Source organism: Tripterygium wilfordii, chromosome 13 (genome assembly GCF_013401445.1).
Source record: "Tripterygium wilfordii isolate XIE 37 chromosome 13, ASM1340144v1, whole genome shotgun sequence".
NCBI classification, from domain to species: domain Eukaryota; kingdom Viridiplantae; phylum Streptophyta; class Magnoliopsida; order Celastrales; family Celastraceae; genus Tripterygium; species Tripterygium wilfordii.
This window is the reverse complement of record NC_052244.1, coordinates 12745562-12768906: the sequence shown is the minus strand read 5'-3', so window position 1 is coordinate 12768906 and position 23345 is coordinate 12745562. Positions and strand designations below refer to the sequence as shown.

At 37.5% G+C, this 23345-nt stretch overlaps 4 protein-coding genes and 1 long non-coding RNA gene across 7 annotated transcripts; 2 read left to right on the top strand and 3 right to left on the bottom strand.

Moving 5' to 3' along the window:
* Positions 1-234: 234 nt before the first annotated feature.
* Positions 235-1121, bottom strand: LOC120013187. The gene has a single exon (XM_038864916.1). It carries the CDS (start codon positions 1083-1085, stop codon positions 420-422), a length of 666 nt encoding a protein of 221 aa, XP_038720844.1. The 5' UTR covers positions 1086-1121; the 3' UTR covers positions 235-419.
* Positions 1122-1247: 126 nt separating this feature from the next.
* Positions 1248-4887, bottom strand: LOC120013186 (acidic leucine-rich nuclear phosphoprotein 32-related protein-like). The gene is made up of 2 exons (XM_038864915.1): positions 3413-4887; positions 1248-1812 (listed from the first exon to the last, which is right to left on the bottom strand). Exons 1-2 carry the CDS (start codon positions 4496-4498, stop codon positions 1579-1581), a joined length of 1320 nt encoding a protein of 439 aa, XP_038720843.1. The 5' UTR covers positions 4499-4887; the 3' UTR covers positions 1248-1578.
* A 1487-nt stretch (positions 4888-6374) lies between these two features.
* On the top strand, positions 6375-11941 carry LOC120012408 (U1 small nuclear ribonucleoprotein 70 kDa-like). Its single transcript, XM_038863824.1, has 10 exons — positions 6375-6541; positions 7183-7297; positions 7396-7475; positions 8332-8407; positions 8490-8554; positions 8640-8702; positions 10007-10088; positions 10168-10330; positions 10627-10686; positions 10982-11941. The coding sequence occupies exons 1-10, from the start codon at positions 6443-6445 to the stop codon at positions 11664-11666; spliced, it is 1488 nt and encodes a 495-aa protein (XP_038719752.1). The 5' UTR covers positions 6375-6442; the 3' UTR covers positions 11667-11941.
* Positions 11942-13280: 1339 nt separating this feature from the next.
* On the bottom strand, positions 13281-16028 carry LOC120012368 (protein LIKE COV 3-like). 3 transcript variants are annotated; one of them, XM_038863765.1, is made up of 6 exons: positions 15783-16028; positions 15029-15081; positions 14710-14819; positions 14055-14222; positions 13761-13985; positions 13281-13651 (listed from the first exon to the last, which is right to left on the bottom strand). In XM_038863765.1, the coding sequence occupies exons 1-6, from the start codon at positions 15927-15929 to the stop codon at positions 13563-13565; spliced, it is 792 nt and encodes a 263-aa protein (XP_038719693.1). In that variant the 5' UTR covers positions 15930-16028; the 3' UTR covers positions 13281-13562. The 3 variants fall into 3 exon arrangements, with proteins under 3 accessions (XP_038719693.1, XP_038719692.1, XP_038719694.1); XM_038863764.1 differs by having other exon boundaries at positions 13281-13666; positions 15783-16025; XM_038863766.1 differs by lacking the exon at positions 14055-14222 and having other exon boundaries at positions 13281-13666; positions 13761-13997; positions 15783-16027.
* A 4819-nt stretch (positions 16029-20847) lies between these two features.
* LOC120011722 lies at positions 20848-22566 on the top strand. Its single transcript, XR_005471102.1, has 2 exons — positions 20848-21084; positions 21150-22566. It is a non-coding gene; the product is annotated as an uncharacterized LOC120011722 (long non-coding RNA).
* The last annotated feature ends 779 nt before the right edge of the window (positions 22567-23345 follow it).

The window sequence follows — 23345 nt, the reverse complement described above, 5'->3', positions numbered from 1 at the left end:
TCATTTTTAGTAATACGGTGTCGTCCTCCAAACCATGGTCATTTTTAATGATTGTGTTAAAAAAACTTTTTTTTTCTTGTTTTGTCATTTAATCTATTTGATTGTACTCTACTTTTATTGGTCCAAATATCGCGGATCTCAATTATCTAATTTATTAGATGAATCACCTTTTCACTTTTTTTTTATTTTATCTAAAAATCATCTTTTCACTTGAATATTGTGCAACTGAGATAATTAGGATACCAACCATTGAGATCTTTATCAGTTTTGTTTGATGCTGATATTTAACATAAAATCATTCGTACAAATACATAGCTGTTAAAAAGAAATCGAAAGAACCATAGCCACACACAGAAGATAGACTTATAGTGGTCCAAAGCATACCATCTTTGCAGGAGAGAGAGGAACTCCATCAATCCTCAGCCGAAGCACTGGTCAGATGGGAGAGGTCCTGGAATTGAACCTTGTTCAAGAAATTGCAATCCAAAGACAACCAAGATGGCAAGTAATGATAAGTACGACAATCCTTCCACGGCTCCTAATAACCCAAAAGGTCCATTTGGAAGGCCAGAACCAGTCTTGGTTTTGGTGTAAATGGACCAACCTAGAATCCCCACTACAACTAAGTAGCTCACGCCTTCTAGTGCACCGACTGAGCCTCCGGGTCCAGGCGGAAGCCCACAGCCGGTGGTCTTGAGAGTATAGAGAGACCACGCAATCACAGGAGTTGAGACCAACCCACCAGCTATTGCTGCTTTCTCTATAACCCCATTGCCGCCGCTGCCATCGCTGCTCTCATTTGCCATGGCTGACACCTTGAGTGGCTTGTGCAACCTTGTTCTGGATCTGAGATTGGGGCCATGATATTGTAGTGTTGTTAATGCAATAGATGTTGGCAATATTAGCAACATCTTTGAGTCTTTGATTATCAAGAGAGCGAATTTGGACCAACCGCTGCCTGGTTTCTGCCTCAGATACCTGTGTGTGAGACAGTTACCAATTTTCGATTCCTGCTTTTCAAGAGGTGTTTTAAAACCGTGGGCGCCTTTGACGTTGTGTGTTTTTGCACCATTTGACAAATACATCGTTTTTTTGACTCCCTCTATCAATACTGTAAAAAGCCATAAACAAAGTAGCAACCAATGATTCCGTGACAAGTAGGATCACAAAGAACAAACGACACAACAGGATAAACCATTTATAAAGCCATTTAAAAAACAACTCGGATAAATCAAGGATAAACAAGGTTTTGAGTTTCTTTTTCCCTCCTACTTGGTTCTCTTTAGAAAACAGACCCCCAAAGCAGGAGACTGGCGGTAAATCCCTTCATAACTGCCATTTGAATTTTACAAAGAGTAACGGCAAAGGCCAGGGCACCAAAAAAAAAAAAACAGAAAGGCTAACGACATTTTGAACTTAAAAAAAAAAGATACAGTTTCTTTACCAACACCTTTTCCAAAAAGATCATCCAAAATCACTAGCAGACTACCAACCAACATGCCTAAAAGCATGTTCTCTTTTTACCAGGCTCGAAGAAATTCTCCTGCTTGCCTAAATCACCGATAAACTGATCAAGATTCAACCATGTTTCTTGGAAGAATTTGGATTTCCACCATCATCAACATCATCATCTTCATCAGTGTCGTCATCTCTCTTTCTCTTTAGATGTGAGGAAGATGGGGGCAGGACCATCACTTCATCGTCATCTTCAACATCTTCTTCTTCATTACCCGGTTCTATATCACTACCACCAACATCATGAACTTCAGATTGTCCTACAGGTTGAACCAGGTAACCGGCACCGTCTTCGTCCTGCAATGTAAGAAACTCTCTGAATAGTCTACCAGAAAGCGGGTCATACTAATAAAATGGCAGTACAGCATCTACCAGAACACATAAATTAAGCCCAAAAAACACCAGGAAGTTAAACAAACTTCTAAAGACAAAACAAATCAACGGCCAAATGCCCAACACCTACTAGAACAATAAAACACCAAAAAGCAGTAACTACCTTTTAAGCGAATATCTTGACAGCAGTCATACAAACATTTATTACAAGGCTTTTTTGACCGGAAAGTACTAGCAAAGATGCAATCTAGAACAAAAAACAAATAAGAAAAACCAAAAACAAGTGAGACCACAATCATTTTTATTTTTATGGAATTCTAGAATGCAAAGAGAAAAAAAAATGATTAGGAACCAAAAATAATAACAGCTACAATTATCAAGTCACAAAATATAAGACGCTTAATGATCAAAGTTAAGAACTTCCACGTCGAGTGGCAACATTAAAACTTTTAAGATACTCCACAATCAAATTTAAAACCAATCATAAAAGCAGAACTGGAATGCAATACCCACCAGCAACTTGCATGCCTACTAATTTGGTATTGATATGCATATGTATCATTCAATTTGCAGTCTTTCTTTTATCATATATAGTATGATAAAAAAGCTTAAAAGAAAGACAAAAGGATGGATTTTTTCAAGAACAAAAGGAAAACATCAGATATCAAGAGCCAAAAACCCAAACACTGTTAAAGCTCAAAATACAGCATCTAAGAAAAATATGGAACGTGAAAGTGACAATCAAAATAACCATTTTAGAAAGAAAAAAAATGTGGATAAAGAATTCACATAATATGCACCAAAATCCAACCATATTTCTGAAAATATTTGACAAGAAGATATAAACTATTAGTATCTTTTTTTATATCAAAACTTTAGCCAAAAGAAATAAAAAAGAAATTTACAGGACAAAAGTAAGAATTCAGGAGTTTTAAAATCATTCTATCCTCACCAACCACTAAAATTTTTTTGTTGATGACAAATAACCAAAAATATTAGGTAATAGAATTCTCAGGATACGTTCCTTTTGAAGACACAAAACCCCTAATTGCTGTCTGCATGTACCCTTTCACACTGTAGCATGCAGACTCCGACATTGCCTTCAAATTAGTACGTACTGCCATTACAGTATGATATGCAGCCCATCATCAAACAATTTCTCTCTGCCAAATATTCTGCCGTTGGCCAACAGAAAAACCAGTACTCATCAATAGCAGACTCATATATCTTTAGTTGAGCAAACAGAAGACATTAGAGCATATACATGAGGCAGAAACTGCTAGTAAAAATTATGCAGACAAATATGCAAAGCCGTCACCTGCAACCAACTAATGAAGACCTAAGAGAATAATGGCCTATATCTTGCCCTCTTGATGACAAATCATGTATCGCCCAACAGTATGCAAGCTATGGATTTAACCAATAACTTAAAAAGGTTTTAGTATAGGGTAAGATTAATAAAACACAAATAAATCACAATGAGGCCAAAACAATAACCCATAAAGAACCAGACGAGCAATAAACCAACATCAATGTGTCAGCCATGTTAATGAGAATGCCTCACCTCCTCTTCACCATCTTCCTCATCTTCAAAACCCCCATCATTGTCAACCCCCTGCTCATCCTCTCCAGTCTCCCCATTCTCATCCTCATACACATCATCGTCCCCTTGCTCATGGCCATCAATTTCACCTTCCATACTAGTCAACCACGGTGTACTCCCTGGTTCCCCGAAATTACCCTCCTCATTATCCACTTCTTCCTCTTCATCCTCGTCGTCCTCCTCATCCTCATCCTCAACCCCATCTTCATCGTCGCTGTCATCAATCTCATGAACCTCAACTACATCTTCATCATCCCCATCCCCCTCCTCGTCAATCTCCTTCCCAGAATAATCTCCATCCTCATCCAACTCCTCATCCCCATCACCCCTGTCCACCGCTGCAACGTGGAATCCATTTGCCTGGTGGCTGGCTCCATCACTCCGTCTTGCTGTCTCTGTTTCTTCTTCATCAGCATCGCTCTCTTCATCATCATCTACATCAACAATCCCATCAACACCCTCACTGTGGCCATTACTCATCCTGTACGGCCTATCTTCTCCGTCAATCTCACCATTGCCAGGATCATCCCCATCGTCCTCTTCCTCCTCATCTTCATCATCCGACCTTTCATTCTCCTCCGCATCCATGTTGTCCAAATATTGCAATGATTTAATCAACCCGAACACCCTAGATCGGTAATCCTTTACTCTTGTAACAGGACACTCATAAAGATCGAGTGAAACGAGCCTTAACTGCACTAAGGGAGCGAGATCTTCAATATACTGGATGCGATTATTGGAGAGGTCCAGGTCCCGAAGAGACTCTAGAGCGGCCTCAACCAAAAATTCAAGTCCACCAGCTATGCGATTGTCAGAAAGAATTAGGTTCTGTAGGTTCCGGAGCCTAGGGAACTGCTCGAGCGACGAGACCCCGATGTTGGCGATGGATAAGTGTTGAAGGTTCTGGAATCTCTGGAAAAAGCTCGGTGGAGGCAACCGGCCCTGCGCACACTTCACTGCACCATCCAAAGTCAGGTTTCGTGTAGCGGCATGGTCAGTTTGGCCGTCAAGCGCTGTCTCCACGGCCCTCTCCCACATCTCGTCCATCAAATACAAAACCTATATATACGTGTGCGTTTAATGGATAAACGGATTCAACTCATGCAGGCTGAGGTTCTTAATTTTTGGCTCTACCAAACACGGGACTGAACTAATTTCATGCCAAACGTCGAAATCAATAAATTAAACCCTTACCCTAGATTTGGCGATCGAAAGCAGACTTTGAATGGCTTAAAACCCTAATTTTGCATAAGTACGGACGCTCTCTCTCTCTAAATTGCAAAATTGCTTCAGGAACAACGCTTATAAGTCTACTCTCTCTCTCTGAGATAAGTTTTGACAGGGCGGATTGGGATGAACCTGAAAAGCAAGCTGGCTCGCGGTTAACAGCTAGGGCGTCTAGCGAAGGCCGATGAGTCGATGACGAGGGATTGCGAATTAAAGTAATTTAAACCCTTATACTCTGTTGGTATCATTTTGTTTCTTGTTTTAATTTTTAAAAATATAAAATAAAAATAAAAAATATTATTTGTTTGTATTTTCTGTTTTGGTATTTATGAAAACCAAAAAAAGGTTTTCAAAATTTTTGAAAATAAGAAAAAAATATTTTTAAAAGTTTTTGAAACAGAACTAGTTACATTTATTATAGATTGCACTTCCTTTAAGATTTCAGATTGTAAATTACATAGAGATATGAACACAATAATCAAATATACTTTGTGTTATTATTTTATTTCTTATCTTTTTTTTTTCTTTCTGTTGATGTTTTCAATGGTGAAACACAATAAAGACTGCAGTTATAAAAAATATAGTGGTGTGGATATACTTCATTATTATGAAAATAAAACCATAAACATACTTCTTCTTTTTTTTTTCAGTTTTATACTTTAAGTTTTTGTTTTCAGTTTTAAGTGTTCAACAAAATAAGTTTCAATTTTATGTTTTCATTTTATGTTTTATGTTTTTGTTTTTTATTTTTGCTTTCAAAAGTTTTGAAAGTGATATCAAATACAACCTTAGATTCAGCATGTTCTGATCGATGAGGTGGACTAAACGGACGGTCTAGATGGGTGGTTGGTGTGCTTGTTTCAATAGAATACATATACCATTGTAGTTCCGAATAATAACGTAAATGCTACAAACCACTGGTGCTTTTGGCCTTTGGAGTTTCCATTTAAGGGTGAAAAAAAAATCGATTTCAAGTCTGTTTCGGGTTGTACAAAACACATGTTTACCATGTTTGGAGCCTAATCCGAATTAAATTTCGGAGGAACGTAATTGATTAAAGTTAGATTGATTTAAATTCAGATAAGTAAATCGTATAATAATCTAATCCGGGTTAAGATCTGAACAAATAAAGCAGACAAAATCTTTGTACTTCGATCAAATTTTGAACTTGATATAATTTTTGTATTTAGACTCAAATTTAGGACATATCAATTATACAAACTTAGTTTAATCCGAGTCGAATAAATTTGTTCATACCAAACCGACAGAGTTTTGTCATCCCTATTTCCATTCACTTCAACCCGATTCATTTACGAACCCCAATCCAAATAGCTTGCTTGATAGGTATTATCTTGACAAAGGATATTTTTTATTCCTCGATTATTGATCGGGTTTTATTTTAGTCTCTTAATTTTTTTTTTCTCTCTTTTTCATCCCCAAATATGAGAAAGTATCCCGTTTGTCTCTCAAATAAATTCGATGACGAAAAAAATCTTACATGACATTCTATTATTTGTCAGATTAGATTTCTTCGACGTGTCATATAAGTGTCATACAGGTATTTTTCGATCTCAATCTAATTTGAATGATGAAAATGATATTTTTCAATAGTTGGGGAACGAAAATGAGAGAAAAAAAACTCAGAGACAATGAAACTCAACCCTCCTTATTAAGGGATGAAAAGTACTTTTTGCCGTATTATTGTCAAGCTTCTCGCCCCGAGTATACCAACCAAAACCCTAGCTCATCTCCGATCTATTCACGATGGGGGACTACAACGACGCGTTCATGCGCAACCAAAACCCAGCCGTGCAGGCGAAGACCAAGGCCCAGAACCGCGCCAATGTTCTACAGCTCAAGCTGGTGGGTTCCGTATCTCTATTTTTTGGGACTTTGTTGTTTTTTAGTGTTGATAAAACTAGGTTTGCTTGTTTTGGGGTTTGCTATGAAATCAGGTAATATGACTTTTCTCGCGCGAGCTGGATATTGTTTCCGTTTGTATTACAGTTAATGGTTCGAGTCCAGTTTGACGCTGGCGATTGTTCTAGATTTGAATTACACAGTTTAGATTATGTTAAAAGTTTGGACTATGTTTTTATCTTTGTTAGTCGTGTTTTTCTCCCCTGGTTTTGAATGGATGATTAAGTTTGCGTGGTTGGAAATGATTTTGTGCACTTCACGGCCATTATGATGTCTAGAGTGTAAGGTTATTGCCTCTACAACGAGTCATTTGATGCAATGATTGCCAACTATTAATCTGGAATTCTTTGTCTTGCATCTAAGGGTTTAGTAGTCCATTTGGATTTGCAAACAAAATACACTTGATATGTCTTATTTTATTGAAGAAGTGACTGCAGGCTGTGGTGGTTCTCTCTTTGTTCATTGTGTTGCCTGATTGAGCCTACAAAATGACAGAAGCAGCTATGGTCACTTTCGTGTCCTAGTGTGATTGATTGCATATTTAGAAGAAAAAAAAGATTATAGTCTTTTCGTTTGTTGTGCAGATTGGGCAAAATCATCCAACTGGTTTAACAACCAACCTCTTGAAGCTCTTTGAGCCTCGACCCCCATTGGAATACAAACCACCTCTAGAGAAAAGAAAATGCCCACCGTACACAGGTTTTTTTTTCTAATTTTATGGATGAAGTTTCTTTCAGTTTGATGCTTTTTTAGTCTCATATCACGACTCTAATTTGTTGTTATTTATTTTTGGACAGGAATGGCTCAATTTGTGAGTAAATTTGCTGAGGCAGGGGATCCTGAATATGCTCCACCAGTACCTGAAGTTGAAACCCCTGTAGGATTTCTCCTCAAGGACTCTGCTTCTCTTAAGTGCTTAGAAGTATTTTTTTGTTTCCTTTTGTAGATTGAATGTGCTAATGATGCTGCCATTTATAATCTTTGATTTGTGTTTCGTATTCTATCCAAATCTATCATGCGAAGTTGATGATATCTCGAGATGTGATAGCCTTAGCAGTAATGGTCTTTGTCTATTGACAATGGTTTGGACTATTGCTGCAAATGGGTCAGTGCTCGGATTTTTGGTTGACTTTGAGTGCTAGTGAAGCGCTACTGGTAGCACTCGTCTTACGCTTAGGCTTCTTCTACTGTCTGCTCTATTTCTTTATTAGATCATGAAGTGTCTGACGAGATAGTGCCATCTAAAGGACATTAAGAGAGACCTCTAACGTGCAAACCTACGTTATTCCTAAACTAACGCATGGCTTTACATTTTGCGTCCACTGAATTCATTTTTCAGTTATAAGAATTTTGAGAAAGATTTAGTCTGAAAGATTGCATATCTTATGTTGATAATGTATCCTTGCTTATCCTTCTACCCATTATTTCTATAAAATTCAATGTAGTTGATTCTGCTTTCGCAATCCATTGATTTAAGATTTAACATTGTTCTCATGATTTTGCAAGACTTCTGCTACTTTTAAAGGTTGATCTCTGCCATTCTACGTGGGTAAAAGGTGCTAGTTAGTCTTCAAGTTAGTAGTATTTTGGTACTTTATATAAATGTTATGAATTTGAGATGCCACGTGGCTGGACTCGTTTGAATTTCAGAGTATCCATAATTTGAGCTGCATTGTTCTATCAAGAAATGCCTTTATGTTGTGCTGTGGTTTTATCTCATCATCTGTATCCAGGCACAAAGAAAGGCTCGAATTCACAAGATACGTCTTGAGAAGGGTGCTGAGAAGGCTGCTGAGGAATTTAAGACATGTAACTTGCCATGTATTCTGTAATTATTAATGTATCTGCAGAGTTTAGGTGATGACTAACTTTGTCTTGATTTCCTGTGTAGATAATGCAAACAATGATCCTAATATTTCAGGAGATCCATACAAGACATTGTTTGTTGCTAGACTTGTAAGTGAGATTTTCTCATTTCTCATCACTTTTGATGTTTCAACTGATATTTCACAGTGCTGACTTATTGCCATTGCGCTTGTAGAACTATGAGACAACTGAAAGTAGAATTAAAAGGGAGTTTGAATCTTATGGACCAATAAAGCGGGTAGGTATTTTTGAGCACCTCAAGTGGTGTTTGGTAAGAGGTTTATGTGGCAGTTTGCTTTCGTCTCTTTTCTATTTGTAAGGAATTTTTGGTTCTATATCTCACATTTTTCATGCTTTAAAAATGAATTTCAAATGATTTTTGTTTCTATATTTCAAACCACTGTACAGTTTTTCAGGCCCTGCATTTTTTGTGACCTAATCTGCTAAGCCTCATTTATTTGAAATTGCAATAAAAAACTAGTACATAAATATTTGTTTTCTGCAAAGTTATTGTTCAATTCCATTTTCTGCAAAATATAACACCAATGTGTCTATGAAGTTCTCTATTTAAAGGCAAGGGTAATTAGCATGCATGCTGGATCTTATGTTCTGCTTATATGTGAGCCATGAAAGGCCACAATTTAGCATCTCCCTTTCTATAATATGATTGATGGTGTCAATGAGGGATGGAAATATTAGCCCAGGTAAAGTTTGCTGGTAAGGGTATTTAAGTTTATTTCATGATCTTCCATAACTTTACCTCTTAAAAATTGGGTTAAAAGCCATAATGGGCCAGGATGTTCCTCCAGCTTCTGGATATTTTTTCAAATTAAGATTTATCAGAGGTTAAGAACTACCTGGTAAGGGGGCTGATACTCTATCCATCAAAGATAATTTTAATTTTCAATTATCATACAATTAATTCCAAATAAGATGCCTCATCCTGCACAGCAAAGCTGAAACTTAAGTTGAGCAGAGCAGTGATGTGCTGTGGCTTTTTTGGCATCTTTATTTTCAAGCAACAAAAGGAGATTGACGTCTGTTCTTTTCCCCGCACTGGGTAAAACTTGTCTGGAGTATTATTATCTCTTCCTCTTCTGTTGAATTTTCTTTACGTGCATTTCTTGATACTGAAAATTTGTATTTTTTTACTTCAAAGGCAAACAAAATATATCAGCAGTGTTGAAGATGTTCTGGTATTTTTCTATTTTACTATTTTTAAAATTCTAATCCCTGGTAAGGGGATATTAGTCTGTCAACAAGTGGTAAATTTTCCACAATACATCAGTTTTTTTTCCAACTCTAGCAATGGTGGTGATGCATCTCGCGATGGGAGCCCCGTGATTGAAAGGTGAGCACGGCTAATGAGGCATACTGCCTTTATGCCGTGCCATTTAGGATTTATTTAATTTTATTCATGTAGTGTTATCATTTATCAATTATGGAGAATAAGCAACATATTTCATGAAGATTCTTTGTAGAAGAGCTGTCTTATATGTCATTATAATTTATTCATTTGTATTTTCTGCTTTGAGGTTGCAGGTTCGACTGATTACGGATAGAGAGACCAATAAGCCCAGAGGCTATGCTTTCGTCGAGTATGTGCATACTCGAGATATGAAAGGTAGGTTGAATGACAATGGATCATGGTGTCCACTACTTTAGAAGTGACTCTTAACAAATTCTTTTAATGTTTTATGCAGGTGCATACAAGCAAGCTGATGGGAGGAAAATTGATGGCAGGAGGGTGCTTGTTGATGTCGAACGTGGTAGAACTGTCCCTAATTGGCGTCCTCGCAGACTAGGTGGGGGACTTGGAACTACCAGAGTTGGAGGTGAAGAAGTTAATCAGAAGAATTCTGGGAGGTACTTACACAGTACTTGTGAACATGATAGTTTTATATTTATTATTTTCTACTAAGAGAATGTAAATTGAAACAAACATTTTATTGTTTTTGTCTGTTTGGAAATTCCTGATAGAAAAGAAGTTTGAAATTCACACCTAACTAGTTCTAAATTCAAGAGTACTATTGCATTTAATTTTATTGTACTATGGAAATATTCTTTCTTTTGTGTTGCTGGTCAAACTGTAAATGCCTCTCAAAATTAGTGTGATGTTATTTGGGTTGAACTGTAAATAGTTTTTATTCATATTTTTTCAGGGAGCAAATTCAATCTGGGGTTCCATCTCGGTCTGAGGAGCCTAGGATACGAGATGATCGGTAAGATTCACTAGAATTCTTGTCCATGGTTTAAGTTAGTTGGTAATGCTCATACTTAGATTTAGATATGCTTGATCTGGAAAGCATTAAGTTAGTGCAACTGTTCATTTGTTTAATTGGAATGGTAGTGTAATTGTTCATTTGTTTTGCCTAAGAAACACGGACAGGACCTCCTTGAATGGTTGAAGTCACTGAGTGATGAAACTATATCATGGAAGTACCGTAATATCTCTAGTTGAACACTCCAATGACATGTTGATTGTGCTTGTGATTGACATAAATTAATATATGTCAGGGATAGGGAAAAGTCACGCGAGAAGGGAAGGGAGCGAGACAGGGAACGTGAGAAGTCCCGTGAGCGCTCCAATGACAGGCCAAGAGATCGTGATTATAGAGAGGATAGGCACAAAGACAGAGACAGGGAGAGAGAACGGGGTCGGGATCGGGATCATGATCATGTACGTGACCGTGATCGGGATAGAGATCGTGGTCGTGAGCGGGATCGTGCTCGTGATCGGGATAGAGACCGTGGACGAGAACGTGAGCGTGATCGTACTCGAGATAGGGAGAGGGATTATGAAGCTGGTGAAACAGAGCCTGAGCATGATCGTGTTGAGTCAAAAGACTCGAAACATGAGCGTGACCGGCATGGTGAAAAAGAGAGTGATCATGCTGAGCCAGAGGATGATCACGGGCGGTATGAACAAACTGACTATGGGCACAGGAGGTCAGGCCTGGAACAGGACAAGCACTATGATCGCTATGACCATCGAAGTCGGGGACATTATGACCGCATGGAAGTCCAGGGTGATGATGACCGTTATGCTGACCAGGATCATAATCGATATGATCAAATGGAGGAAGATGATTACCATTATGATCATGCTGCACCTGAGTCAGGTGAAAGGGATAGGACTCGGGAACTGGATCGTGAATATCGACGCTCAGAGAGATCACTTTCCAGAGAATATGATCACTGAGTTTGCTTTTGAGCTTGCTACCATGCTGGCTAGGTCATCGAAGACACTTTTTATGTTTCATGGATTTGAACTCGTGTTTTACTTTGACAACAAGGTATGTGGTTAATCTAAAATCCCATGCAGAGTGGTCTTGTGGTCTCTGCCTAAGGTTTTATTAGCTTTGGATTTGCCTTCATTCATGGTTTGCTTTCTGTTTCAGACTTACCCTGTTTGTTTGAAGTTTTTTCAAGACATCTGTTTGAGAGAATTCACTTGCAATTTGGTTATTTTTTGTTTTTGATTACTGTAAATCAATTGCAGTATATCATATAACGATGTTTAGGACTAAAATTTCAAGGTTCAGATTGTTGACTGGATATAAGGTTCAAAGGTGTTGGCTCCAACTGTTTAGCATTTTAAGGGATTAAGCATTCAACCTACCGTATCTGGTTGGTTTTTGGGAAGAAGCTGCTGTATTGTGTGTGTTGTTTTCTGATTCTTGTAATGGACCTTGGAGTCCTATGGTTGCTCACCTTCTTTAGGTTCCAAGGTGCTTTATCGAAATTTAACCGCAGTATCCAATATTTGACATTTATGATAACAATTTTGTTTTGACCTTTCCTCAACTGAGTTTAGGGTCGGCCTCCACATCATTGTTGCATAACGCCAACAATCTCTTAGCCGAGGTGGTTAAGGTATATATTCGAATTGGATGGTATTCAAGTTTGAGCCCCCACTCTCCTCCTTACCTACCAAAAAAATGGTTGATGCATCGCGCCTCGTGTCTTGACTTTGTGGTTTTTACAAAATTAAGCCCCAAATCCATAGAAGTGTCAGAATGGTCCGAAACATGAGCACATATAGGCAAACACTGCAATGGAAATCACCGTCAAATCATACACTTCAGTGGATGAGAACTAATTAGCAAGTCACAAGCATTTTTTCACTCTATATTTGATAGAAAACAAGACAAAAGTGGTTGGTAATCGATTTTAGGTAGTTTGAGGGGTGTTATATGTAAAAACTGGAAGAGTAGGGGTGTTTATGTGTGTGACAAATAGAGCAAGGGCGTCCTATGCATTTTAACCTTTGTTTAAGAAAAGTTATATGACTAAAACAAATATATTAGAGATGCATATGCCGTGCACTTCACCTCTGTAATGTAATTGATAGGGGCAACTTCAAAAGGTGGGACAGAAAGGCATGGGTTTCTTCAATCTGGAAAACACAGTTGTTGTAGGTTGTGAAGAGCCTAGTGCTACTGAGATTCCCCTTAAAGGACCTGGTTGGGAAGTGGTCATACCAACACCAACTTGGAGGCATGTTATCTACCCTCAATAGTTGAAGCTGTGTAGCCCTTTTTTATGATGACTCGTACTGTTGGCATTTTTAGAAATGTTTTGGCGTTAAAAATGAGCTTTCATTTTATCACTGTGTAAAGTTTAGGGACTGAGCTACATTTGAAGAGGCAAACTGTCTGTTTAACATTTCCAGCAAATCAAATGAAGTTTTTGATGTTTCTGACCATGATTCGTAAAAAGTCGACCGTATCGTTATTGAGAGCTTCCATTCTTCAACAAACTGTAACAGAAACGGTATGAAATAAAAAGGAACACTAAACATGAGATAACTCAGTCAGCTGAGGGTCATTTCAACGTCCTACTTATATCAACCATTAATTACAACTTACAATCTGTTGAATCTAAGAAGGAAGAAGACAAACAAGGCCACCATCATTTTGATAGGGCTCCCTCTGTGATCTCAACACCAACCGTCCAAGGCAGCATGTCATTCAAGAATTTCTATTAGGTGTTAAACAATTTTCCGTTCTACATAGTTGGAGCAGTACTGACCTGTGCGCTATAAGTGTCTTGCATTTTGGATGTAAATGTAACAATATTTGTCAGCTAAGAACAGCTAAACTTTTGGCACTGCAAATTTGCTGCTTCTGGTAGGAATGGCTTGCGCATCCAATGTAGTAATTATCTGAGGTATTGACATACCACCTGAAATGACAATTTCTGGTTCATGGAAAACGGGAGACAACATTAACAATACTCAATGGAGATAAGTCAAATCACGTTGTGAATTAGATAAGACTATAAGAGATCTTACCTATTCCCTCTCGAACAGAAAGATTAGGCCTCATAATATCCTTTGAGCTGATAAGGAACATGTCTCCAAGATACATGTGATTGGTGGGAACATATACACAGGATAATTCCTCTGCACCAGAACTTCCACGGAGAACAACAGTAGACGTGATGAAACCTATCGCATATTCTCCAATACGAGGATGCCTTATGATGGCCACTTCCTTGAAGGCTCCGGAGCTTTGGTCTGGAGATGGCACTTTTAAATATGGGTTTGTAAGTGAAAAAGCTATAGAGAGAAGTCAATTGTATTAACCTGGTGATATTGCTGCACTAATCTGTTTAGAAGCAGAGTAAATATAACTAACGAGGGGCATTTTCTTAATAAACAATTCTCCCAGGCTAAGAACAGAAGCTCCCAACCATGAAGACATGAACACTCCAATCAGGAAGATGAAGGTGATGGAGGTTACAAATCCAAGGCCTGTAATTGGTGTTAGAAATTAGAAGGAAAACTATATTATACACGAACGCAAAGAGCACAATAAAAGACGTTATAGTACACATTAAAAATATCATAAAAGCAATAGCAATTAGACTTCTTGCCATCCTAGAGTTGAAATGAAACCCTTCCCTGGTTATCCCTTACCACCTTCAATGAAGTCCCACAGGAGCGAGGAGATAAAACTATTGCTCTATAAAGTATAACAATCAAATTCATTCATAGCATCACAAAAGTTTGCCGACATAGTATTCATCTCTACATCACCAGTTCAGTATCCATCACATCAAAATTCTCAAGCAAACCTCGAACTAAAATAATTTGTGTATGCAAAATGACCAATTATAAGAGAGGATCAAATATTTCATGATGGTGTTGACATGATGCATTAGTCAATAATTTAGGCCCTTAAATGCATTTTTCAAGCAACAAAACCACCTACTAAGATTACAAGAGAGTATCAACTCACCAAATGTATTGACTCCCAGGTGAGTGTAGATAGGAGAGAAAATCCCATCCACAAAATGAATAAACCACCAAGTAATGTAGAACGTGATGGCTATAGGAAGTAAAATGACACTGCAAAACAAAGTGAAATGCATGTCACGAGTGAAAGCACAGAAAAATATCATCAGTTATACGTTCTAAACTCCCATTATCAAGGAGGAAGAGAAGTTAAAAAATCAAAGCTGATCAAAATGATATAATATATGAAGAACTATGGCCAAATTCTAATGAGTTTAGTAACCGAAGATAAATTGAAGGAAATAAGGCAGGAAAGAGCTAACCATCCTGTCATAAACTTTTTTGAGGCCCAGCTACGAATGACTTTCGAGAATGCCTGAACAGAAACAACACAAAATGCTTATCAAACTTTACCATTTGAGGAAGCAATATTTCAAGTCAAACTTAATTACAATTAAGAGACTTAAATATTTCTGTCAAACTTAATTACCATTAAGAGACTTAATGCCGCATTTAAAGCCGTTTCATGGCCACTGAGATTAATGCCTTAAAATTCTTACCATAATCTATGATCAAGTTGCACAAATTCTTATTCTTCTAAGTTCTAAGTTAAAAGGGAAGGAATAGATTTTGTAGTGTTTATTCACATACAAGAAACCCATAATTCCCATCCACCACGAACAGGGACATGGAAGTGCCACAAAATCTGGAGTAACAATTAGAGACAAAAGCTCTGGAGCTTCTACGAATTTGACTGCTTTGTCAATGTTTCTTTTGGGAAACAGACGTGCTATTGTCCTGAATTGAAATTAAGACAAACTCATTGAATAATTCAAAGTAATAAGAGAAGCATAAGATCATTTAATTCCTAGATCAGAAAAAGAACATCTACTAAGCCACAATCACTGACAACTATGGATGCCGTAATTCTAACAATGGCACAAAAGGAATCTCAAAACTTTAACCAATTAAGAAGTAATAAGAATTTTTTCCCCTCATTTTTTGCAAGTAATTTCACATGTGAATTCGATAACCCTAAAGAAAAATTGAATTTACGGCAGAAAACGAGAAGTGAACCTCTTTGCCTGAGCTGTGATGAGAAGACGACGCCTGCGGTAAAACCGAACCAGAGGAGACATTTCTCGCTTCATTTGCTGAGATTTCTAGTCCTGCAATCGGAATCAAGCACTCGAGATCTCTCTCCATCTCTCTCGTAGTTCCCATTCCTCTCTCCTTCTCGCTCCCTTTCGCGTTGCGAGCTGCCGCGAATAACGAACTTAACGCTGTGATGAAAACGCGGGCCCTAATTACCTGAACTTTACATTATTTTTATATTAAAAAAAGTAAATAAGAACGGATTATTAGCATTTTGGAAGGCAACTTGGGCTTGCCGGATATTGGGCATACCTTAAATGGATCTGAGAAACTTTATAGCCCATACCTTCCTTTATTTCTTCAGATAGACGTATAAAAATTTAAAATATGAAAAAGGTGGACAATAATACGCCCCTCTTTATTTAGTTTTAAAATGGTGGGGACATGTAGATAAATAAATGGCTTCAAAACTCTCTCTCCCCACATATATGTATATCATCGATATGTATATGCAAATAAAACTCGAGATCTCTATGAGATATCAAACACATGAGTGCCAAGTTATAATCAAAATAAAATGTGAGAAAGGTTTAAAATTTGAAGGAAGAGAGGATTTCATCTTCATCATGTCATAAATTGCTGTTGTAAATAATTGTTCGTATGAAAATGAATTTGTTCTATGTCGGGCTTCATTCCTTCCTCGGCCAATTCGATGGGCTTTATTTACTGCAATCTCGTGGGCCGGATGGTAATGGAATTCGAATTGGGAGTAGGTATATGTAGCCATACTTATTCGCATAATATCCTAGATACTGAAGAGGACGTGGTTGGATGTTATTTGCCGTAAGCGCTAAGCGTAAGAATAACGCAAAGGGTTTCTTGTTGCCGTGCCAGAGCATGACAGCTGTCCATATTATCACGCCACTACCCACCTAACCCACCTTAGCGTGTGTCAACCGTTTGATCAATTCAATCGTTATTAATCGTGTACGTCCATTTTACGGAACACCCTCTATATTACCTAGGGTTTCTTCACAATTTTCCTATCTTTAATTTCATTTCAGCCTCTGTATAACTTATTGTTTCTGTCGTTCTTTGACTCTCATCGGTGTTGCAGATGGCTAATCTCTCAGGGTTCTCTTCTATGGAATTGTGTAGATCGCTTCACGATCTATATGTTGATGGGAGATTTGTGTATATTGAACCGAGTCCTACTTTAAATCTCGGCAGTGACAAGACGGGATAAATGTTTTCAGATCTCGATGTGGAGGTATTATTTCCTTCAGATCTGTTCTTATTTTTACCTGGTGACTGTTTTAATTTGTTCTTTATCAGATCTTAATTCGCAGATTCTTCCCTCAATTCCCACTCGTTGATTTTGTTAGATCTATCATCTGAATTTCGAGTCGTTCGTCTCCTTAAGTTTTGATCGGACTTCGAAATCTCGACTGTTAACTGATTATTGGATGACCGTGTTACCGATCTTGACTTTATAGTTGGATACATTGTTTTCTCTTATACTGTAGATTGCAGGTGCAGCGTTCGCGCGCGCTGTGGATCCTTTGGTTGGTTGATGTTTTCGTGATCGCCGCAGAGATTGATTCTGGATTCGGATCTGAGCGTATAGATATGTAACTAGCACGAACTGATCTCGTATTGAGGTTGTGCTGTTTGTATCTAGCAAAAATTTGGGTTCTCCCTTCGTTCTTGAGGATTAATTTCGATTTGGATGTAGAAGATATCAAGATGAAGGAGCCCTAATGTTAGCGTAAAATCGTTGTCATCCGACCTTTGCCATGACAGGTGCGCTTGCATGGCAGGTCACCCCTATACTTAATAAAAATTTCTGTTTTGTGTTTAGAGGGGAGATCGCACGGGTATTGCCCGGGATCTCTCCTCGCGTGTTTGCTCGTTTGCCTTTGTGGCGGTGTTGTTTTTCGCCGATCCATCTCTTCCGTCTCAACAGCAATATCCGCGGTCCTTCATATACAAATGCAACGAATTCTAGTCCATCATCACCGGCAAAGAATAGAAGGTATCTTCAACATCCGACACAATCTACCAATACTTTTCAGTTGCATATTTTATTATTTTGATATTAAATTTCGCTAGCCTGCAATTAGGAGGAAAAGAGTCACCTGGATGGTTCGAAAACATTAATTCGCTCATGATGTTTAATTCATAAGTAATTAATTTTGCTGCAATGGTTTTACTTGACAGTTTATATCCTAGAGGAGTTCATCAGAACGGTGTTTAAAGAATTATCATTGTAAGGCAGAAATTTGATTATTCATCATTTGATTATTCTTGTATAATTTGTTCATGTTCTGTGTTCCAAACAATTTTGGAGCTGTTGTATGTGTAGTGTTTGTTTTAGTAACTATTGATAAAGTAATCATGATCTATATACTGTGGAGGATTTTTTACTCATTTTAGATTTTAGATTGTGATTGTTCCCGTTAATTTATTGTATATTTTTTTGTAAAAATATCTGAACTTCAATGTCCTGAGTTCTTTATCTATGTACGAGAACTTTGGTTCTAATGATATGTTTGAGCTCAAGACGTTTCCATTGGTGCTGCCGTGTCCGTGTCGGCTTAACTGCTGTTGGCCTTCTCTGCTGAATTTGAAGAAGGAATTTACACGGTGCTCCTATATTGATGAGGTGGCAATGGCTTATATCTGTACCATTCGAGCTTTTGTTAACGTTTATGAAATAAGGTTTGTTTTGGTTTGGTTTTTTTTGTGGAATTTAGGTACTTGCACTTGTTAAACGCCCGAGTCTTAACAATAGTAATTCTAACGTCGTCGTTTATCATAGTAGTTATTTCGTCTTATATGGTATTCCCTTCCAAGGGAAGTTCAAGATATATATTTATTTATTGCTGCATTTTCTTGTTGAGTTCTTATTCCGCTTACTAATCTTTTATGTCCTGCATATAAAGCTCTCATTTGTTATGATTGTTTACAATTCAATTATGGTAGCTGTTACAGATTTAGATTATTTTTGCGTATTTATTGTATTATGTTCATGTTTGATTTGCTGAAGACATGTCCTTTGAACATTTCAAAGAAAATACTACACACTCTGGAGCGGCTTGCGTGGTTTTTGTTTTTTCTAGTTAATCATTGAAAATTGCCCCCCAATGTTCTGATTGTAGAGGTGGTAGTTTAGGCCTCATCTCAAACAGTATCGTAGTGGATTTCTGGAAATTCTTAGTTTTGGAAAATATTTTAATTGGTAGGAAACCCTTTTTTTTTAATCGATATGAAGTATTAATTTTGAATTTTGGATCGTGATAACTTAAGCCTTCAACGACGATAATGAAGTGGGAAATTGAAGTTTTTTGTTGAACAAATGGACTGGAATTGGTAATATTTATTTTTAATGGCCAAAAGGGAAAGCGCACCTTGAATGAGGTTTAAATGCTAAATACACATCTTTTTTACTTGGTAACGTGATTTGAAACGTTTATTTTCAATGGTCAAAAGGGATAACTCGCCTTGTATTGCTGTACATTTTTTCGAAGTTAGTAATGGGGAATCGGGGATTAATTTTGTAACTTCATTCGCTCAAGTCAACGTAAAATGCTTGTGGTTTAATTTTTTCAGACATTTTTCGTTTTGGTTTTAGAAATGTTTATTGTAATGGTACTTCGTTTTATGTAATGTTATGATTTGCGAATATTGTGGTTGGAGCTGTTTTCCAAATGATTTTCTAAATTAGACAATGTGGTTTCTATGGCTAATTGTGAAGATCTGTAAGCTCAAAGTGGTTTAGAGCACTTGGACCAGCAATTGGCTCCGAGGGGTTGGTGGTTCGAATCCACCCAGATCTCCTTTGATGTACTGCTGTTGCTTTTTAAAGTTATTTTCTACAGTTATCTAACTGAACTTCGAATATTGTTAATATTAAGCTTTATTTTCTTCCTAAGATGTGCTGTGGAATCTCGATATAGAAACAGGACGTAGAAATATTCTGAATTTGTTTGTTCTTTTTGTTGTGGCCCTTTGCTGTGGCTGGTGAGCTTGTTCGGAAGGCCAATAAGTTAAATATGTTGTGGACCTTTGCTGTGGCTGTTGAGTGCCAAGTTATAATCAAAATAAAAGGCAAGAAAGGTTTAAAATTTGAAGGAAGAGAATGAAGAGAGGTGTTCATCTTCATCATGTCATAAATTGGTGTTGTAAATAATTGTTCGGATGAAAATGAATTTGTTCTGTGTCGGGCTTAATTCCTTCCTCGGCCAATTAGATGGGCTTTATTTACTGCAATCTCGTGGGCTGGATGGCAATGGAATTCGAATTGGGAGTAGGTATTTGTAGCTATACTTATTCGCATGATATCCTAGATACTGAAGAGTACGTGGTGGGATGTTATTTGCCGTAAGCGCTAAGCGTAAGAATAACGCAAAACAATGTATGAATTTGGCATTGTGTTGCAATTGTGTTCAGTTGCAACACACCTCATAGCGGCACGGTTTTTTGTGACACGTCAAACAGTGTTTAGGTTACAACTCACCTTACAGCACCATAGTTTTTTACCTCACAGCACCTCATCACACCTCACAGCACTCCCAAACACTTATAATATATGTTGAATTGTCCTACGTAATCAAATTAGGTCAATTATTTTATTTAAGATTAATGTACAATGTAAATCTTAAGTGATTTTATATTAATATTATTAGTCATCTAATATAACCGTAATTTAGATACGCCAAAAACACCTCACAGCACCGCACCGCACAGCAACACAGTTTTTAAAGTGATGCACCAGATAGTTTTTTTGCGTTCCAACTCACATCAGCTTTTTGCATTCCAATTCACATCACAGCACCACAATTTTATAACTCACAGCACCACACCGCACCTCACAGCATTCCTAAATTGATATTACACTTGTTGCCGCGCCAGCGCATGACAGCTGAATCACGCCCCTACCCATCTAACCCACGTTAGCGTGTGTCAACCGTTTGATCAATTCAATCGTTATTAATCGTGTACGTCCATTTTACGGAACACCCTCTATATTAGCTAGGGTTTCTTCACAATTTTCTTATCCTTCAATTTCATTTTAGCCTCTGCTTAACTTCTTGTTTCTGTCGTTCTTTGACTCTCATCGGAGGTGCAGATGGCTAATCTCTCAGGGTTTTCTTCTATAGAATTGTGTAGATCGCTTCTCGATCTACATGTTGACGGGGGATTTGTGTATATTGAACCGAGTCCTACTTTAAATCTCGGCCGTGACCAGACGGGATAAATGTTTTCAGATCTCGATGTGGAGGTATTATTTCCTTCAGATCTGTTCTTATTTTTACCTAGTTACTGTTTTAATTTGTTCTTTGTCAGATCTTGATTCGCAGATTCTTCCCTCAATTCCCACTCGTCGTTGATTTTATTAGATCTATCATCTGAATTTCGAGTCTTTCGTCTCCTTAAGTTTCCATCGGACTTCGAAATCTCGACTGTTAACTGATTATTGGATGACCGTGATACCGATCTTGACTCTATAGTTGGATACGTTGTTTGCTCTTATACTGTAGATTGCAGGTGCAGCGTTCGCGCGCGCTGTGGATCCTTTGGTTGATTGATGTTTTCGTGATCACCGAAGAGATTGATTCTGGTTCGGATCTGAGCAATATAGATATGTAACTAGCACGAACTGATCTCGTATTGAGGTTGTGCTGTTTGTATCTAGCAAAAATTTGGGATCTCCCTTCGTTCTTGAGGATTAATTTCGATTTGGATGTAGAAGATATCAAGATGAAGGTGTCCTAATGTTAGCGTAAAATCTTTGTCATCCGACCTTTGCCATGACAGGTGCGCTTGCATGGCAGGTCACCCCTATACTTAATAAAAATTTCTGTTTTCTGTTTAGAGGGGAGATCGCACGGGGATTGCCCGGGATCTCTCCTCGCGTGTTTGCTCGTTTGCCTTTGTGGCGGTGATTTTTTGGCCGATCCATCTCCTGTCTCAACAGCAATATCCACGGTCCTTCATATACAAATGCAATGAATTCTAGTCCATCATCACCGGCAAAGAATAGAAGGTATCTTCAACATCCGACACAGTCTTCCAATACTTTTCAGTTGCATATTTTATCATTTTGATATTAAATTTCGCTAGCCTGCAATTAAGAGGAAAGAAAAGTCACCTGGATGGTTCGAAAACATTAATTCGCTCATAATGTTTAATTCGTAAGTAATTAATTTTGCTGCAATGGTTTTACTTGACAGTTTATATCCTAGAGAAGTTCATAAGAACGGTGTTTAAAGATTTATCATTGTAAGGCAGAAATTGGATTATTCATTATTTAATTGTTCTAGTATAATTTGTTCATGTTTTTCCTTCGTATACAGCAATTTTCTGTGTGTTCCAAACAATTTTGGAGCCGTTCTGTGTGGTGTTTGTTTTAGTAACTATTAATAAAGTAATCAAGATCTCTATACACTGGAGGATTTGTTACTTATTTTAGATTTTAGATTGTGATTGTTCCCGTTGATCTTTTTTAGTTTTTTGTAAAAATATCTGAACTTCAATTTCCTGAGTTCTTTATCTATGTACGAGAACGTTGGGTTCTAATGGTATGTTGAGCTTAAGACGTTTTCATTGGTACTGTGTGTCCGTGTCGGCTTAACTGCTGTTGGCCTTCTCTGCTGAATTTGAAGAAGTTTTTTACACGGTGCTCCTATATTGACGAGGTGGCGATGGCTTATATCTGTACCATTCAAGCTTTTGTTAACCTTTATGAAATAAGGTTTGTTTTGGTTTGGTTTTTTTTTGTGGAATTTAGGTACTTGCACTTGTTAAACGCCCTCGTCTTAACAATAGTAATTCTAACGTCATCGTTTATCATGGTAGTTATTTCGTCTTATATGGTAGTCCCGTCCAAGGGAAGCTCAAGATACATTTATTTATTGCTGCATTTTCTGTTTTGAGTTCTTATTCCTCTTACAATTCAATTATGGTAGCTGCTACAGATTTAGATTTTTTTTACGTATTTATTGTATTATGTTGATGTTTGATTTGCTGTAGACATGTCCTTTGAACACTTCAAAGAAAATATTTTACACACACTGGAGCGGCTTGTGTGGTTTGTTTTATCTAGTTAATCGTTGAAAGTTGCCCCTCAAATGTTTTCTGGTTGGTAGGAAATCCTTTTTTTTTATTGATATGAATTATACTAATTTTGGATTTTGGATCGTGATAGCTTAAGCCTCATCCAAGATAGTTAAGTGGGAAATTGAAGTTTTTTGTGGAACAATTGGATTGGAATTTGTAATATTTATTTTTAATTTTTAATGGCCGTAAGGGAAAGCCCACCTTGGATGAGGTTTAAATTCGAAGCACACCTTTTTTACTTGGTAAAGTGATGGGGAACGTTTATTTTCAATGGTCAATAACTCGCCTTATATTGCCGAACATTTTTTCAAAATTAGTAATGGGGAATCGGGGATTAAATTGGTAACTTCATTTTCTTAAGTCAACATAAAATGCTTATGGTTTAGTTTTTCTGTCGTACATTTTTCGTTTTGGTTTTAGAAA

Bases quoted from the DNA above. Each gene is read 5' to 3' on its own strand.
- LOC120012368 (XM_038863764.1), bottom strand. From the start codon at position 15,929: ATGGGAACTACGAGAGAGATGGAGAGAGATCTCGAGTGCTTGATTCCG. The intron at 15,082-15,782 runs GTTCACTTCTCG...GTTTCTGTTCAG, and splicing joins ATCACAGCTCAGGCAAAGAG to GCATTCTCGAAAGTCATTCG. The intron at 14,820-15,028 runs GTTAGCTCTTTC...TTTGTTTTGCAG, and splicing joins AAAAAGTTTATGACAGGATG to TGTCATTTTACTTCCTATAG.
- LOC120012408 (XM_038863824.1), top strand. From the start codon at position 6,443: ATGGGGGACTACAACGACGCGTTCATGCGCAACCAAAACCCAGCCGTG. The intron at 7,476-8,331 runs GTAGGATTTCTC...ATCTGTATCCAG, and splicing joins TACCTGAAGTTGAAACCCCT to GCACAAAGAAAGGCTCGAAT. The intron at 10,331-10,626 runs GTACTTACACAG...ATATTTTTTCAG, and splicing joins AATCAGAAGAATTCTGGGAG to GGAGCAAATTCAATCTGGGG.
- LOC120013187 (XM_038864916.1), bottom strand. From the start codon at position 1,085: ATGTATTTGTCAAATGGTGCAAAAACACACAACGTCAAAGGCGCCCAC.
- LOC120013186 (XM_038864915.1), bottom strand. From the start codon at position 4,498: ATGGACGAGATGTGGGAGAGGGCCGTGGAGACAGCGCTTGACGGCCAA. The intron at 1,813-3,412 runs GTGAGGCATTCT...CTTACATTGCAG, and splicing joins AGGAAGATGGTGAAGAGGAG to GACGAAGACGGTGCCGGTTA.